At 37.5% G+C, this 16,264-nt stretch overlaps 1 protein-coding gene across 2 annotated transcripts in view; it reads left to right on the plus strand.

The window, feature by feature from the left end:
* The window catches only part of LOC150083333 (alpha- and gamma-adaptin-binding protein p34), a 150,652-nt gene that overhangs the window by 84,259 nt on the left and 50,129 nt on the right, over nt 1–16,264 (plus strand). For both annotated transcript variants that reach the window (XM_090377190.1, XM_090377189.1), the window contains exon 7: nt 7,659–7,760. In XM_090377190.1, coding sequence (XP_090233316.1) covers nt 7,659–7,760 — 102 coding nt within the window. The remainder of the gene's footprint in view (nt 1–7,658; nt 7,761–16,264) is intronic.

The following is a 16,264-nucleotide window of genomic DNA, read 5'->3' on the forward strand; positions in this document are numbered from 1 at the left end:
AGTGTTCTTGAATAATAAATAAATAAATAAATAAATAAATAAATAAATAATAATAATAATAATAATAATAATAAATAAATAAGTAAATAGAGGCATGTGATGCAAGAAAGCAAGCATATGAGCTTAAGATTTTTTTTGGGGGGGGGGGAATTTTTATCCATGGCTTGCAATTGTAGGTAGAACGAATGTATTTTTGTAGAGGTGGAATACATTTGAACAGAAGTGGTGCAAGAGTTTTTGCCAATATCATAGAATATCTTAATGGCAAACATCCAGCCTGCGCATATTAGATTGCAAGAACTGATTCTTAGTTGGAATATTAACTTCCAGCATATTCTTGAAGACGTTGCTCCTCCTGAGCATCCCTGGATTCAATACTCACCTCTTTGTGATAATTTTTTTCTGAGATGGAGAAAGGATCCCCTGCCAAACAACAACTTCCAGCAGCTGCATGAAGCCTGCACCTTAGAAAACTCAGAGAAACTTATTAAGGGTAAGTTTCAACTTACCCTTAATACTCTTATGGTATTAAGGGTAAGTTGCTACAATGGATAAAAGGATGGTTGAGTGGGAGAAGACAGAGGGTGGTAATCAATGGATGCTGCTCTTTGTGGACTAATGTTATTAGTGCAGTCCCACAGGGTTCAGTGTTGGGTCCTCTGTTGTTTTGTCTATTTATCAATGATATTGATGAAGGTATATCAGGCTTAGTGTCGAAGTTTGCAGATGATACAAAGGTTGGCAGGGTTGTTAATGACAGTAATGGCAGTGTGCTACTGCAACAGGATCTAGATAATTTGGGCAGATGGGTTAAGAAGTGGCAACCGAAATTTAACCTTGTCAAATGCAAAGTACTGCATATGGGTAGAAGTAACCCCAGAGAAATGTACGACCTGTGTGGTACTACACTTAAGGTGGTAGAAAACGAAAAAGACCTGGGAGTAATTGTGCAGTCAGATATAAAGTTTTCTGAGCAATGCAGACAGGCTGCCAGGGCAGGTCATGGGATTTGTCAATGATATATAGGAATTTTGCTAGCAGGGAAAAGGTGATTGTCCCTCTGTATAAGGCAATGGTCAGGCCACGCTTTGAGTACTGTGTACAGGTCTGGAGGCCTCATTTTAGGAAGGATGTAGATTTGCTTGAGCATGTACAGAGAAGGGCAACAAGATTGGTGAGGGGAATGAAGGGATCCTCTTACCAAGAGAGGCTTAAGTTCTGCAAATTGCAGTGGCTGGAGAATAGGCACCTGCACGGTGATCTGATTGAGGTGTATAAGGCCTTGAATGGGTTGAGCACGCTGAATTCTAATGGGATCCTTCCACTTGTTCAGATTACGAACCTAAGGGGGCATAAATCAAATTAAGAAAAGACAGATGTAGAATAGATGTGCAGAAATTTGCCTTTAGCTAGCAGATGGTTAATTGCTGGAACAAACTTCCATCTGTTGTCGTGGAAGTTGATAGATTAAATAAATTTAAGGAAGAACTGGACAGGCATTTGGAGAGAATGGTGGGGTTTTTTTTTTTTTTGGCTGATGCTGCATAACTTGCTTTCTTGCATCACATGCCACTACTACTTCATATTTATACAGATGGCTCCAAAACAGATGAAGCTGTAAGTGCTGCAGCAATTTGTTCTGCCTTTTCAATAGCTATGTCTTTTCCTACAGAAAGTAGTATCTATACTGCAGAATTGTATGCAATAAAACTAGCTCTAGAGAATATAACCAAGCAGCAATTCAACCAAGCTCTTATATACACAGACTCCTTAGGTACAGTCACTGCCATTCAATCTACTATTTCTTCCCAACATCCCATTCTGATACAGATACGGTCTCAAACGGTCTCAATAATACCAATATCAAACATCCAAGCAGTTTGTCACCTTCTGCTCGATCCCTGGGCATGTCAGCATCCCAGGTAATGAAAGTGTGGATTGTGCTGCTAAACATCGTAACAGTGCATCATTCTGCCATCTGAAAGTGTCCTATACACATATTATATATCAACTGTGAAAACAGCATGTAGGCTTCAGTGGTCTGAACTGTGGCAAACACAAGTGAATAATAAACTATTTCAGCTTAAAAAAGAACTTCAGCTGTTGACTTCTAGTTTCAGGAAAAGCAAGCGAGAAGAAATCATTTTTGCAAGACTCTATATTGGTTATTCTTATACAACTCATCTGTTCTTGCTTACGGGAGAAAACTCACCTCAATGTCCCTTCTGTCAGACCCAGCTAACAATCAAACATATCCTAATAGAATGCCCTCAATACTAATGTAATTGGAAATCCAGTTTTTATTCTCTATCCAATTTGCAAGAACCTTTAACTTTACTACACATACTTTGCAATAATGCAAATTTTGAAGCACTATTTAAATACTTGAGAATCATAAATATATAATCACTTCTGATAACCATAATATTAAAGACTCAATCATAAGTTAATAATGAAATGGCACAATATGGTCCGGGAGGCTCTTGTTCCAAAAAACCCACAACATAAATAAGGCCAAACAGATACAACGTAAAATTTCAAAGTGACATATATATAAGATTTTCCAGGTATTGTACTGAAAAAAGGTAACACTTTGCTTTGTGTATTGTATGTAAATGTGATTTTTCAATTTCAAGCAGTAGGAAATGTGATGTAATCAGTTATTTGCAAATAATAATCATAAGGACAATATGCAATGCATAGAAAGAAATGCAAAAGTAGATGTAGAATGTCATACTTGCTTCTCTGAGTTGTGCTGATCATACAGGGGCATTATTCAGAAATATGCTTCTTAATAACGAAATAAGAAAAAAAATAGTTTTGGAAAGAACAAGAGGTATTGTTTGTGGAACTGCATGGATAAGAAAGGAAGTGGCAGTAATGGCTCAAAAATTTTGGGACAGTTTTTGATTACTACGGAAGACAGTAATCAATGATTGCAACCAATGTCCCATTATGGTGACCCTTTGTAATAATAATAAAATAATTAATTGAAAGCAGCATGCTCTATCAGCACTGGAAGATGATTCTATGTAATATCCGATTGGATATCTCTTGCTGAACAACCTGTGAAAGCATTTGGGATTAGTAGTACGTAGTAGACGTTTGTGATGCAGGAAAACAAGCTTATGTAGCGTTAGCCAAAAAAAAAAAAAAAACCATTTCACACATCCATTCCCTCTAAATATTTGTCCAGTTCCTCCATGAATTTATTTAAGCTATCAAGGAGGAACTGGACAGCAGGCTCAATCCCATCAGAATTGAACCTGCTCGAGCCCGTCACCACCAAATACGGAGGATGCGGAAAGGTCAAGGGAATGACCACCGCATATTCCCGGAGCAATATGGCCTTAGTTGCTATTGCTCCTAAAAACCAAATAACAAACAAACAATTGAACCTGCTCAACCCATTCAAGGCCTTGTATTTCTCTCTCAGATCACCGTGCAGGTGCCTAGACTCCAAATGCTGCAATTTGCAGAACTTAAGCCTTTCTTCATAAGAGGACCCTTTGTTCTGCTCACCAATCTTGTTGCCCTTCTCTATACTCACTCAAGCAACTCTACTACATCCTTCCTAAAATGAGACCTCCAGACCTATACTAACATGTCTTTAATAATTTTTGTCACCCTTTGTGAACTGGGGATATATTTGTACATCTCCAGTCCATGGGGACCTCACCTGAATCTAAGGATGCTCTCATAATTATGGTTAAGGGTTTGCTTACTTCTCTTGCTGCCTTCTTCAATATAATTGGATATATTCCATCCACCCCAGGTGCCTTTTTAATGTTTAACTTCAACAATTTCTCCTCCACTTTGCACTCCATTATTACAAAACCATTTAGCTCTCTGTTAGTTTAGTATACAGGTAGTTCCCAACTTTATGAGTTAATTTGTCCCTAGCGCGCTGCTCGTAAAGCGGGAATTTATTTCTGATAGACATAATGTTAAAAACAGGGGTTATGTTCTCAACAATGAAATTAGTTTGCTAATTAGTTTGTCTGGATCGTAGATATAGCTTAGCTTAATTTTTCAGCATTCACCTCATAGTAATCGCTTAGTTGGTCGAAAGTTTTGCCACGTGCATAGTGGTTAAGAGATTCTAATAACTTAACGGGGATTATAAATTTAAAAACTGAGTTATGGGCTTTAAAAATCTTTCTAAGAAAGGAAAGTGCACCTTCCATTCTATGGTTGTCTAATTAAAATAAATGAAGTGAGATAAAAGTTAATAGCCGCGCATGAGTGACTTTCGAAATCGTCTTCAGTTAGCTATAGTGGGGAGGGGAGAGCACACGAGTGTGTTATATACAGGTTGGGTTCCCGAAATGCATTTCAGTGCACGTGGAAACTTAATACGTGCTAAATTCCAAATAGGGGAGAAGTTGGCGGGAATCTTTTTGTTTAATATGTTAAGTGATATGTGGCGCTTAAACCACTCAGTGACGAGGGCTTCGTTTTGAAGGATTTTATAATTGGAATTTAGATTAATGATTGTGATCGCTGAATCAATGAGTGGGTTATGATTATAAGATTGAACATGTTGTGTTAGTTCTGTACTTGCTAAATTAGATTTGAAGCTATTAAAGTGGTAGTATGCACGCGTGTTAGAAAATTTCTAACACGCGTGCATACTACCACTTTAATGTGCAATTTACTTAAAGATGTAACTACCATTAGGGGTAAAGGGAAGCATTTTTGCTTTCATGAAGGTGACTACAGTGGTCTCAGACAGTATTTTAAATTCAATACAGTGGGTTCAACTGATGATGTTAAAAACAGCAACTTCTAAATGAGAAGCCTTCAAGGAATTAATCTTGGAAGCTACCAGGCTTTTCATACCAACTAAGAAATACTGTTCAAGATTTAGACCTAAATCGATGTCAGATGAACTAATGAGACTCGTGACAGAGAATAAAAATGCATGGGATGCATAGAAATTATCTGGTGACAGAAGCCTATGGCAGATATAAGCTAGTCTGTAATCAAGTCGTAAAGGAGGTTAGTCAAGCAAAGGCTGATTACAAGAAATCCATGGCAAAGGATGCAAAGTAAAACAACAAAGACTTCTTTACTTATGTAAACTCCATAAGGAAGCGGATGAACCAGATTGATGCACTTGAGATTGATGGTTCGACTATTGATGATCATGCTCAGGTAGCTGACAAACTGAATGAGTATTTTGCTTCTACATTCACACATGAGGTATTCTGTAAGGAAGGGGAGGACAGAAGTATACTAAATTCTTAACAGGGAGCTAAATGATTTTGTAATAACGGAGAGCAAAGTGGAAGAGAAATTGTTGAAGTTAAGCATTAAAAAGGCACCTGGGGTGGATGGAATCTATCAAATTATATTGAAGCAGGCAGCAAGAGAAGTAAGTCATGTTTGGTAAGTCATGTTTGTTTGTTATTTGGAGCATTAGCAACTAAGGCCATATTGCTCCGGAGATATACGGTGATCATTCCCTAACCTTTCCGCATCCTCCGTATTTGGTGGTGACGGGCTCGAACCCCGGTCTAATCAAGAAGCGTGTGCTACGCACTGCTGCTCGCAAGAGAAGTAAGCAAACCCTTAACCATAATTATGAGTTGCTAGAATCCTTAGATTCAAGGGAGTTTCCATAGACTGGAGATGTGCAAATGTATCCCCCAGTTCACAACGGGAGTTCAAAGGGTGACAAAAATAATTATAGACCTGTTAGTTTAACTTCTATTCCAGGGGAAATAATGGAGTCACTGGTTAAAGAAGCATTGCAGGATCATCTAGACAGTAATAGTTCAGACACAACATGGGTTGATTAAGAGGAGGTCTTGTCTGACCAATTTGGTAGGATACTACGATGTCACAATGGAACTGGGTGCAAAAAATAATTTTGATTTCATATAGTTGGATTTCAGGAAAGCTTTTGATACTGTTGCACATGGAATACTGCTGTACAAATTGTTACAGTGGGTAAAGGGATGGTTGAGTGGTAGATGACAGAGAGTGGTAATCAATGGACACCGCTCTTCATAGACTGTTATTAGTGGAGTCCACCAGGGTTTGGTGCTGGGCCCATTGTTGTTTTGTGTACTTAACAATGATATTGATGACAGTATATATCAGGCTTAATGTCCAAGTTTGCAGATGATACAAGTTGGCAGGGTTGTTAATGACAGTAAATACAGTATGCTACTGCAACAGGATCTAGAAAAGTTAAGTAGATTGGCTGAGAAGTGGCAACTGAAGTTTAATATTGACAAATGCAGAGTAGTGTATATGGGCAGCAGTAACCCAAGAGAAATGTACCAACTGTGTGGTACTACACTCCGGGAAGTGGAGGATAAAAAAGACCTGGGGGTAATTGTGCAGTCAGATAAGAAATTCTTTGAGCAATGCAGACGGGCTGCCAGACCAAGTCATGGAGTTTTGTCAATGATATATAGAAATTTTGCTAGCAGAGACAAGGAGATGATTATCCCTTTGTATTAGGCAGTGGTCAGGCCACACCTTGAGTACTGCATACAGGTCTAGAGGCCCCATTTCAGGAAGGATGTAGAGTTGCTAGAATGAGTACAGAGAAAGGCAACAAAATTGCTGAGAACAATGAAGGGGTACTTTTATGAAGAAAGTTAAGTTTTGCAAATTGTAGCTTTTGGAAACTAGGCACCTACATGGTGATCTGATTGAGGTGTATAAGGCCTTGGATGGTTTGAGTTGACTCAATGCTGATGAATTCTTCCACTTGCTGAGATTAAGAACCTGAGGGGGCAAAGATTCTAATTAAGGAAAGTCAGTTGTAGAATAGGTGTGCAGAAGTTTGCTTTTAGCTGCAGGTAGTTGAATGCTGGAACAGGCTTCTATCTGTTGTTGTGGAAGTTGATAGCTTAAATAAATTTAAGGCTGAACTAGACAAACATTTTGAGTGATGGGATGGTGAAATGGGAAGGTTTTTTTTTTTTGGCTGATGCTGTATAAGCTTGCTTTCTTGCATCATCATATGCCTCAACTTATGCTAATAACTGGTGGCAAGGTGCACATATGGAGTGAACCACACAAGTCACTGGACCACCTTGTGTACTGACAATCCAGGTCGTGCACACGGTATAATGGTGCTGATTATGGTTTGATGCTGTGCTCTTGTCTCTTGATCCTACTAGATTGAACCATGACCACCAAAGCATATCTTAACATTGTTCAGCTCATCAGATCATAACATTTTTGCTGATCATATACACCCAGTAATGTTTCATGTATAGTATACATGGACAGAGATACTTTCAAGTGTCTATTGTCCACCATGACAAATGGCTGAAAGAGTGGTTTTAGAAATGCAAAAAAGTCTTCAAATGCATTTTCTCCCCCCCCCCCCAGTACATTCCTTGGATCTCAATCCCATTGAGCATCTGAAATGTTACAACCAACCATGATGAGGTTTGTTTATAACATTTTCTGCTAATTTTTTTTTTGTAGTAAATTGTATGTAAACTTGAAAATATTAGCATTTTAAGTATACAAATACAGAAAGTAGATGCACAAATGTTCCTTAAATATTTGCAACTGTTAAAAATAAAAACACTATCCAACTTAGCCAAATTTCATTAGATGATTATGAATGAAATTATATGTAGTAAAATAGTCCATGACTTTTATTATAAAAAGAAAAACTATTCTAGATGATGTGGACAAGTCCTCATCAGCAGCTCATAGTCCTTCAGTATCAAATTGCAATAACAGGAGACTGCAACAGACAGAGGAAGTAAACTCTCAGAAGATAGGTAAATGTTAACTGTGTTAACTGTGCATTCTAGAATTATTGTTATAAGCTGTGATATTGCTCCATTCAAATGCTTTAACTGCAGTTGCCATTTTAATTTTGTCATTATGAATAGTATAGTGAGTTACTGTATTTATAAATTTACAGATAATTTCCTGGTTTATGAATACACATCTTCGCCTTTGATACCCTTGTGTCGTAAACCCCTTAAGCAACATCAACAACGTAGTTTAAGAACAGCATTCTTCAAGAGTAGTTCATAATAAGCTGGAGCAATTTCCCTGTACACATAATGATATAATGGAGGATACTGGAAAAAGAATTTTGTCACTTGTAGCCTAAAAGGACCCCCACAGAGTAGCCAACAGTTCTAAATTGGAATTTTCTGTTTTAGTTCTCAGATTTCTTAACAAAAATACATGCACTCCTGGCTTACATAATACTCAACTTACGTAAATTTGACTTCATATAAGTTTTTGCCGGCCAGTGCAAACTGGAAAAAATATGGAAACATATTTTGCATCCCATAGAAATGGAGGTATTTTGAAAATATCATAATGTGAACTCAATAACACTTTTTTTTTTTTTTTTTTTTTTTTTTTGTTTTGTAATTCGTTCCAAGTTGAAATTTTCACTATATAACTAAGCTATTTAACTCTAAAAGGTCATTTTTATAATGGAAATTATATTAGTTTTATATAAATTTATGTCAAATAAGCACAACACAAAAATCACTTTTAACTAAAGGATGTAAAACAAAACATGTGGCCAACATGTTTACAAACGCTAGTACTGGCTGAACTGAAGGGGTCTGGCCAGAGAATGTGCCACACTTTTATCATTAACATATGTTCTGTTATAAGAATCAATTTTTGGATGCCTTTGTGATATTTTTCTAAAGCATATCTCTGGAGGTCATGACCATAAAGCAATAAAAACAATTTGCACTTTCCAGTTTATTGGGCTTTTCTGTTAGTGCAGTCTATTATAAAATGGTAGTAAGCCCAATCTTATTGCATATGCGATAATACCGATAACTGGAATTGTGTGGATTTTTACATTATTATGGTGAAAAGTGTTTCCCCTTCACTGAAATCTTCAATCATATAAAAAACATGAATAAATTTTCAGAATCTTCTCTTCATTCCCATTCCTATTTACTTATTACAATGATTAAGGGAAAGTGGCCAACAGAAAGTGCAAGTGGTGGCAGTGCTAGGAAACGAAACAAAATTGGTTTAGAAATAAGGATGAGATTAAGAAGTAAGCAGAACAAAGTTTTTATCTATTGCACAGAAATTAGGTCTCACTGCTTCAACAGTGAATGCTATTTTAAAGGACAGTGTGCATATAAAAGAACATGTTAAAGGATCAACACATTTAATATCAACAGTGATCACAAAAAAGTGTTCAAGTGCTATATTGACAAGATGGAAAAGCTATTAATAATATGGATGGAAAATCAGATTCAGAAACAAGTGCCTCTGAGTCTAATGGCCATTCAAGCAAATGCAAGAAATATTTATGACGATATTAGGAATAAGTACAGCGAACCCCAAGCCAAGTTTGTGACAAGCAATGGGTGGTTTAATAGGTTGAAGCATCTCGCTGGTTTCCACAACGTTAGAAAGTAAAATTTTTGTAATTGCACACTTTTATAATTTTATACACTTTTGAAATTTTTCCTGCTCATGAGATAAAAATAAATTGAATAAATAATTATATTTGCATGTTCATCGAACATTTCTTTTTTGCTTCAATCAAATTCAGCATGCATAGTTGCGAGTACTGCATAAGCCTTTAGGGAAATTCCGACTTGCGTAGAGTTCTGCAGAATGCATCCCTTACGTAAGTCGGGGAGTGGCTGTATATGAACATGAGGTTAATTGATAAATTTTCCTGGATTTGTGTCACCATAACCTTGATGTTCACATATCCCAAATAAGTTTTTGATATTTATGACATTATTTTCCTTGTGGATATTTTAGCAGTTGTTTTTGCGCCAATAAAATCGAAATCAATCAATCCTTGTGGATAGCCATTCCCAAGGATTTCCACAAAATATCTAGTGTTTTTAACACTAAACAACATGAGCAGTGCAACATGGTGTTGATACAAATGTGAGTTTTCCCAGTGTGCTGCCACAACATAGATAACACATTATTGTCTGGGATATCTAGATAGACCTCACATTCATGTTTTTGTTGAAAACAATCAGCAGTCGTAGGTCAAATCCTGAAAAACAGCCCTATAACATCACATTACATCTGCCAAACTTCATTGTTGGAATGATACAGTCTGGCAGATAGTTTCCTCTAGGCATCCACCACATCCAGGCACAAATGTCAGACTGGTTGGCCATATACCATGACTCGGCATTCTGAAATACAGCTTTTCCACTGGTTTATGAACCAAAACAACTGAAATAAGTGAATGTCAACGTTATTTCAAGGGGTCAAGTTTTTCATGCTCCTTGTTCCAGTAATGTTCAGCTATGGCAGATTGAGCAAAATTGGTAGTCCCAATAGCCTCCACATGAAGTCTACACAATTTCTGTTTTCAATCATGGCTCAAGGCATTCTACATTGCTATGATGGATTCTAATTTCAACCTAAAATAAAGATATATGCACCCACATATTACAGAGTTTGCCATCATGAAATTTTGCAAACAAGCTTGCTAAATTTCCATGCTCACATCACTATCTTCAAGCGGTTTGTCTGAAATAGCTGAATTTATTTTGATCAGTCATGTCCATGTCATGGGAAGCTGATTGGGATATCTTAGTATACCTTTACAGAGCTCTAATCTATTCAGCATAGATTACAGCCTATGATAGCTACAAGTTGATCTGTAACCAAGTTACAAAGGAGGTTAGGCAGGCGAAGGCAGATTATGAGAAATCCTTGGCAAAAGATGCTAAGAAAAACAGCAAGGATTTCTTTGCTCATATAAACTCTAAAAGGAAGGGGATGAATCTGATTGGTCCACCTGACATCGATGGTTCGACTGTTGTTGATGATCCTGCTCAGATAGCAAACAAACTGAATGAGTATTTTGCATCTACATTCACACGTGAGGAATTATTAAGGTTTGAAAATGGCAGAAGATTATCAAATTGTAGCAGGGTACTTAATGATTTTGGAATAACTGAGAGCAAAGTGGAAGAGAAACTGTTGAAGTTAAACGTAAGAAAAGCACCTGGGGTGGATGGGATCTATCCAGTTATATTAAAGGAGGCAGCAAAGGAAGTAAGTAAACCCTTAGCCATAATTATGAGAGCATCCTTGGACTCGGGGGAGGTCCCCACGGACTGGAGATGTGCAAATGTATCCCCAATTCACAAAGGGGGATCGAAGGTGACATGGGTAATTACAGACCAGTTAGTTTAACTTCTGTTTCGGGGTAAAATAATGGAGTCGCTGGTTAAAGATTCATTGCGGGATCATCTAGACAAGACTGCAGCAATAATTCAGACACAGCATGGATTTGTTAAGGAAAGTCTTGTCTGACAAATTTGATAGGATATTATGATGTGGTTACAAAGGAACTGGATCGCAAAAAATAATTTTGATATCATATATTTGGATTTCAGGAAAGCTTTTGACACTGCTTGCGCATGGAAGACTATTGTACAAATTGGAGCTGAATGGTATTAAGGGTAAGTTGCTACAATGGATAAAAGGATGGTTAAGTGGGAGAAGACAGAGGTTGGTAATCAATGGGTGCTGCTCTTCTTGGACTAATGTTATTAGTGGAGTCCCACAGGGTTTCGGTGTTGGGTCCACTGTTGTTTTGTATATTTATCAATGATATTGATGAAGGTATATCAGGCTTAGTGTCGAAGTTTGCAGATGATACAAAGGTTGGCAGGGTTGTTAATGACAGTAATGGCAGTGTGCTACTGCAACAGGATCTAGATAATTTGGGCAGATGGGCTAAGAAGTGGCAACTGAAGTTTAACCTTGACAAATGCAAAGTACTGCATATGGGTAGAAGTAAACCCCAGAGAAACGTACCAACTGTGTGGTACTACACTTAAGGTGGTAGAAAATGAAAAAGACCTGGGAGTAATTGTGCAGGCAGATATGAAGTTTTCTGAGCATGCAGACAGGCTGCCAGGGCAGGTCATGGGGTTTTGTCAATGATATATAGGAATTTTGCTAGCAGGGAAAAGGAGGTGATTATCCCTCTGTATAAGGCAATGGTCAGGCCACGCCTTGAGTACTGTGTACAGGTCTGGAGGCCTCATTTTAGGAAGGATGTAGATTTACTTGAGCGTGTACAGAGAAGGGCAACAAGATTGGTGAGGGGAATGAAGGGATCCTCTTATCAAGAGAGGCTTAAGTTCTGCAAATTGCAGTGGCTGGAGACTAGGCACCTGCGCGGTGATCTGATTGAGGTGTATAAGGCCTTGAATGGGTTCAGCACGCTGAATTCTGATGGGATCCTTCCACTTGTTCAGATTACGACCTAAGGGGCATAATTCAAATTAAGAAAGAACAGATGTAGATTAGATGTGCGGAAATTTGCCTTTAGCCAGCGGGTGGTTAATTGCTGTAACAAACTTCCATCTGTCATGGAAGTTGATAGGGTGAATAAATTTAAGGAGGAACTGGACAGGCATTTGGAGGGAATGGTGTGATATTTTTTTTTTTTTTTGCTGATGCTGCATAAGCTCATACATTTGCTTTCTTGCATCACATGCCACTACTACTACTACAGTTCTCTGATATATGACACTGCCAGGGAAAAGTACTTCAGAATGGCTAAATGTCATCTAGCATTTAGCTAGATGACTGAACTGGGAACTTTTCAGGATTTCTCCAATTCTAAACCTTTATATTGAAGTGGATGATCCCCATTTACACTTTCACAGAAAAACATTGCTGTTTCTCCTATGCTACTAAGGTTTAGAGCCTTCCATTATAGTAAGGTGTAATGGGAGACTCCAATCCCACCATATTATTTAGGTAACTGTATAAATATGGTGGTATTCCTTCTTCGATAGTAAGTCACATGAAAACCAACCTGTCATGCTCAGGCTTAAAGAACTTTTTGAAACTTGAATGTCAATATAAGTTTCATTTTCAGGATACAACTCTTCCTGTAATACACCAGATGTATGCTTCTGCCTTTTATGATTACCACGTTTGCCAGCAGAGGAATCTTCCCTGCAGTATCAGACAGTTGCACACAGCTCATGCTATTCACAATTCCCATGGCTGTAAAATATATACTAACGAATCAAAAACTGATAATATGGTAGATGCTGCAACAGTTTTTCCTTCATTTAAAATTACAGCCTTAATACCAGTTGCATGCAGCATATTCATTGCTGAACTATATGCCATAAAGTTATCACTTGACCAGATTGTAGACTTTCCATCTCACCTGCCTTAATTTATATTAGCTCTTTTGGTCAGTATCTGCCTTAACGGGAGAATTTCTCTTTCTATCATCCTACACTGAGACATATTCATTACCAACTACTCTCCTACAGTGAGTCCAATCAGTCATTAACATTTTGATGGAACCTAGGACATTTTTGGCATTCCAGGAAATTCTGATCTTACTGCTAAGCAGTCTCATCCTACATTCTCACAACATCCTTGTTCCTTATATAGATTAAATCTATAATTTGCAAGGCCTGTTACAATAACTGGTCATAGATATGGAAAAGTAATGCCACCGACAAACTACCAGATAAAACAAGATCCAAAGCTGTGACTCTCTGGAATCAGATAAAACAGATGAGAAATAGAAGTGTGCATGACTGAGAATTGAGCATACCCATGTTACGCATCTCTTCTTATTGGGAAAAGATCCTCCTCAATGAACATTTGACTATCCCTGGTATTTACTAAGAATGTTTTTATTAGAAGAGCAGATGTTGGATAGTATACAACTACCTCCACCTCCTCATGGTGGGGACGGTAACGTCGTGGTGAGGACATGACCCATTCCCACCACAAGGCCAAATGGTTGCTGTGGTAATCTTTTGTGTATAATTCGGTTTCTGTTGTTTTGAATTGATCCAAGAGGGTCAAGGCCGGATTTCCCATTAGGCACTGTAGCTACTGTGCCTAGGGCCTACGACAGTTTTAGGGCCTTTGAAGGAAGTAAAAAAAAAAAGTAAAAAATAGGGAGGAAAAGGTTTTCAGATTAAAAATAATACAACTATAAAACTTCAAAATCCCTGCATCCAGACCTGTAACATGTCTGGATGCAGGTAATTACAGACCTGTTAGTTCAACTTCTGTTCCAGGGAAATTGATGAAGGCACCGGTTAAAGAAGCACTGCAGGATCATCTAGACAAGACTTCAGTTATAGCTCGGACATAGCATGGTTTTGTTAAGGGGAAGTCTTGTCTAGATGATCCTACATTGCTTCTTTAACCAGTGCCTCCATCAATTTCCTTGGAACAGAAGTTAAACTAACAGGTCTGTAATTACTTGTGTCCGCCCTTTGATCCTACTTTGGGAATTGGGGGTCACATTTGCACATCTCCAGTCCATGGGTACCTCCCCTGAGTCCAAGGATGCTCTCATAATTATGGCTAAGAGTTTGCTTAGTTCCTTTGCCGCCTCCTTTAATATAACTGGATAGATCCCATTCACCCCACATGCCTTTCTTATGTTTATCTTCAACAATTTCTCCTCCACTTTCCTCTCAGTTATTACGAAATCATCTAGCTCACTAGATGAATTTAATCACTAGAGTTTAATTCACTTTTTGGCATTCCCTTCCCTGAATAACTCCTCATGTTTGAATGTAGATGCAAAATACTCATTTTGCATCAAGAGTTGAACTATCGATATCCAGCGGATCAATCCAATTCATTCCCCTTCCTTCTAGAGTTTCATAAGTAAAGAACTTTTGCTGTTTTTTATTTTCTTTGCATCCTTTGCCAAGGATTTCTCATAATCTGCCTTTGCCTGCCTTAACCTAATTGTGACTTGATTACAGACCAGCTTATATCGATCATAGGCTTCCGTGTCACCCATTAATTTACAGGCAGTTCTCTGCTTTACGAGTGTTTTTCCCAAGTATCAAGTATCAACAAAATCGAAAGTATGAACATTAATTGCAAAAAATGAATGTTAAACATTCATAAATGCTGCATTCCAACCACGTGCATAGCTATACAATACAGTGTACCCCGCTTTACAGTATTAATCAGTTCCATAGACACCATCGTATCGTTAAAATATCGTAATGTGAACCCAATAACACTGTTTTTTGGTAATCATTTCAATATCTTGGAAGTTGAAATTTTTGCTGTATAACTAAGCTATTTATCTCTCTAAAATGTCATTTTTAAGGTCACGAGCATGACCTTAAGGCCATATAAAAGGTTGTGAGCGTGGCTTGTCAATTGTATTAGTTACCAATTCAAATCATTAAAATGCACCACACTTTCATCGCTATCTTATGTTCCATTATAAGAATCAATTTTGAATGCCTTTGTGATATTTGTCTAAAGCACATTTCTGGAGGGTCACAACCATAAAAACAATAAAAACAATTTGCACTTTCCAGTTTATTAGGCTTTTCTGTTACTGCAAGCAATTATAAACGGGTAGTAAACTCGATCTTCTTGCATTTGTGAAAATACCTATAGCTGGAATTGTGTGGGTTTTTATGTTATTAGGGAACCTTTACTGAAATCTTCAATCGTATATAAAAAACAAATAAATTTTCAGAATATTCTCTTCATTCCTGGTTTTTTTTTTAAGCTTCGTAAACTTGTTACTCCGCGCGAATTGTGTTAGTTGCAATTTGTGTGTGCCATTAAAAAATACTTATGCATGCAATCATGACATTTATAATTAGAAGAGAATATTATCTTGAAAGAAACACCTATTGAAACATTTCTGAAGAAGTCGACTTCTTGTGCAACAAACCAACGAGTGCTGAGCCAATAATGAGTGATCAAGGAGTGTGCATTTAGTCGATGATGATGATGAAGAATATTAAATAATTAAACTTCACACCAACCAGTACTTGAAAATATTTTAATACTGTAACTAAAAACACTGTATTTACAATAAAATGATTAAAACTAGTTTAAAATATTTAAAATATATAAATAAAAACAATTAAAATATGACTGAAAACAGATAGTAAAGAATATTAAAAATTAAAATATACCGTAACAACTGTAGCTTTTGTAGACAGCAGTCTCCTTTCTCAACAGCGTACATTTTGCTGTATGCCACATCCTTAAATAGCAGGTCCACGGCATTCGTCACATGGTTTCCCAGGAATGTGATTGATATTTCCCATTTGCGCACCAGAACCGGAAATGGCTCGGGAGCACGCTACCCGAAACCGTTCATCGTGTCCCAAGACAACCATTTCAAAAAGAGGGTGTAAACTTACACCCTTATCTCTATTAATGGTATTACTGGCTGCCCCAATGCGTAAGCTCTCAAGCCATTTATGTTTCCAGAACCCCTGTGCATGATCTGTGATGACAGCATCCTCCGGGGAGATCTGAT

This window comes from Mastigoproctus giganteus, chromosome 7, assembly GCF_048544385.1.
Source record: "Mastigoproctus giganteus isolate SK-2022 chromosome 7, ASM4854438v1, whole genome shotgun sequence".
Classification (NCBI taxonomy): domain Eukaryota; kingdom Metazoa; phylum Arthropoda; class Arachnida; order Uropygi; family Thelyphonidae; genus Mastigoproctus; species Mastigoproctus giganteus.